Source organism: Nematolebias whitei, chromosome 22 (genome assembly GCF_014905685.2).
Source record: "Nematolebias whitei isolate Nwh7 chromosome 22, NemWhi1, whole genome shotgun sequence".
Classification (NCBI taxonomy): Eukaryota; Metazoa; Chordata; class Actinopteri; order Cyprinodontiformes; family Rivulidae; genus Nematolebias; species Nematolebias whitei.
In genome coordinates this window covers 2,529,247-2,530,798 of record NC_056519.1, presented here as the reverse complement: position 1 = coordinate 2,530,798, position 1,552 = coordinate 2,529,247, and the positions used below count along the sequence as shown (strand labels likewise).

Here is a 1,552-nt window from a genome sequence, read left to right as displayed (position 1 = left end):
CTTTAATCTCAGAATTCTGACTTTAATCTCAAAATACTGACTTTTTTTTCTCAAATTTTGACTTTAATCTGAGAATTCTGGATTTAACCTCAGAATTCTGAGATTTAATCAGATTAATTCTGACTATAATCTTAGAATTTTGACTTTTTTTCTCAGAGTAAAGGAAAAAAGAATAATTGCTGCGTGGCCTCTTCCATACCAAGGAGTCCGAATTAGCTGCTCATATTATTTAATCTGCAAACATTAAAACATGTAAATATTTAAAGATAACTGACAAAAGCTGCTAATCCAAATATTTTACAACAAAAACCCACTTTGTGCCCTGAAAACAGAGATATTTTACTTGTCTCTGTCTCACGTTATTCCACTTCCTGTTCAGATGAAACGTCGCTGAAATGAAATCTGCCAGCCGAGTACAGAGCGGCGACACTCAAGGGTCTAACGCGCTACAGCATCACTGTAGTGAGGACCACCGGAGCGCGAGCCCACCAAGCTGAAGTGGATTTTCACAGAAATCTCATTGTTTTAACGGTTTTAACAGGAACAGGTGTAGCTGCTGATGTCAGGGCTGAGCTCCAGTGTGTCGTGAAATATTTACTAACACACATCAACGCCTGCCTTTCATGGAGGCGGGCGATAAAAAGACACGTAAAACATCTGTGGGGCCTTCAGAGCTGAACGTCTAACTGTGGATCAAACGTCCCCAAAACACAAACTCACTGGAGCGGTTTGGAAGAACTAAAGAAGAAACTGGTGGTTTTCGTCACCGCCTTCTTCTGAAGTCCCGCTCTGTCTTTGCGTCCATGTGATCGTCTCACAAAACGATCGGTTCGTTTGGCTCCGACGGGGTCAAAGGTCAGGACAGGGAGGGTTTGGGCTGGTACTTCACTCTGTTGAAGTCGTCCACCGTGGTTTCCACCGGAGGAGACGTCCAGTGTTCCTCCAGACCCAGAGCCAGACACAAAAGCATGGCCGTGATCTACGAGAAGATTTAAAGAACAACACGTCAGGAGATATTTTACTAACAGAAAGAAAATCAGGTCTACTGAGGGGCGTTTTTAAATATAATTAGAATATTTGTAGTAAATATTTTAGATTAAAGAGACTCAAGACAGTGCAGAATTATCTACTGATAGGCAGAAAGAGGGTAATCATATTGTTTTAGACCATTTCCATTTGTCTGTTAGCAAAATATTTCATGAACTACTGGACGGATCATAATGAGATTCAAAGTAATCAGTAACTGGAGCCGACTCCATTCAAGACGGCAGTGAGCATAGCAAAACAAAAATGGCTGAAACTCGGTCAGTTTTACAGATAATGAGCTAAAGTTTAGTGTGGTAGTAGCTGAGGGTCATCCTCAAAACACAGTGTGAGTGCTAACAGGAAGAGCTCGGAGTAAAACGCTGCCGAGCAAGATGGAGGCTGTGTGTTCTCTACGGATTCACCAAATATATAGCACGCCCTGAAGGAATGCATATCACCTGCCGCCTTGAAGGAATGCATATCACCACTTTGAAGGAATGCATATCACCCCTTGAAGGAATGCATA

General features: G+C 42.0%; 1 protein-coding gene across 1 annotated transcript in view; it reads right to left on the bottom strand.

Annotated features, from left to right (window-relative positions):
- Positions 1-828: 828 nt before the first annotated feature.
- Positions 829-1,552, bottom strand: part of LOC119427961 (23 kDa integral membrane protein-like) — a 10,992-nt gene continuing 10,268 nt past the window's right edge. The window contains exon 9 of the mRNA XM_037695603.1: positions 829-979. Within this exon, the coding sequence (XP_037551531.1) occupies positions 857-979 (123 nt within the window). The 3' untranslated portion in view covers positions 829-856. The remainder of the gene's footprint in view (positions 980-1,552) is intronic.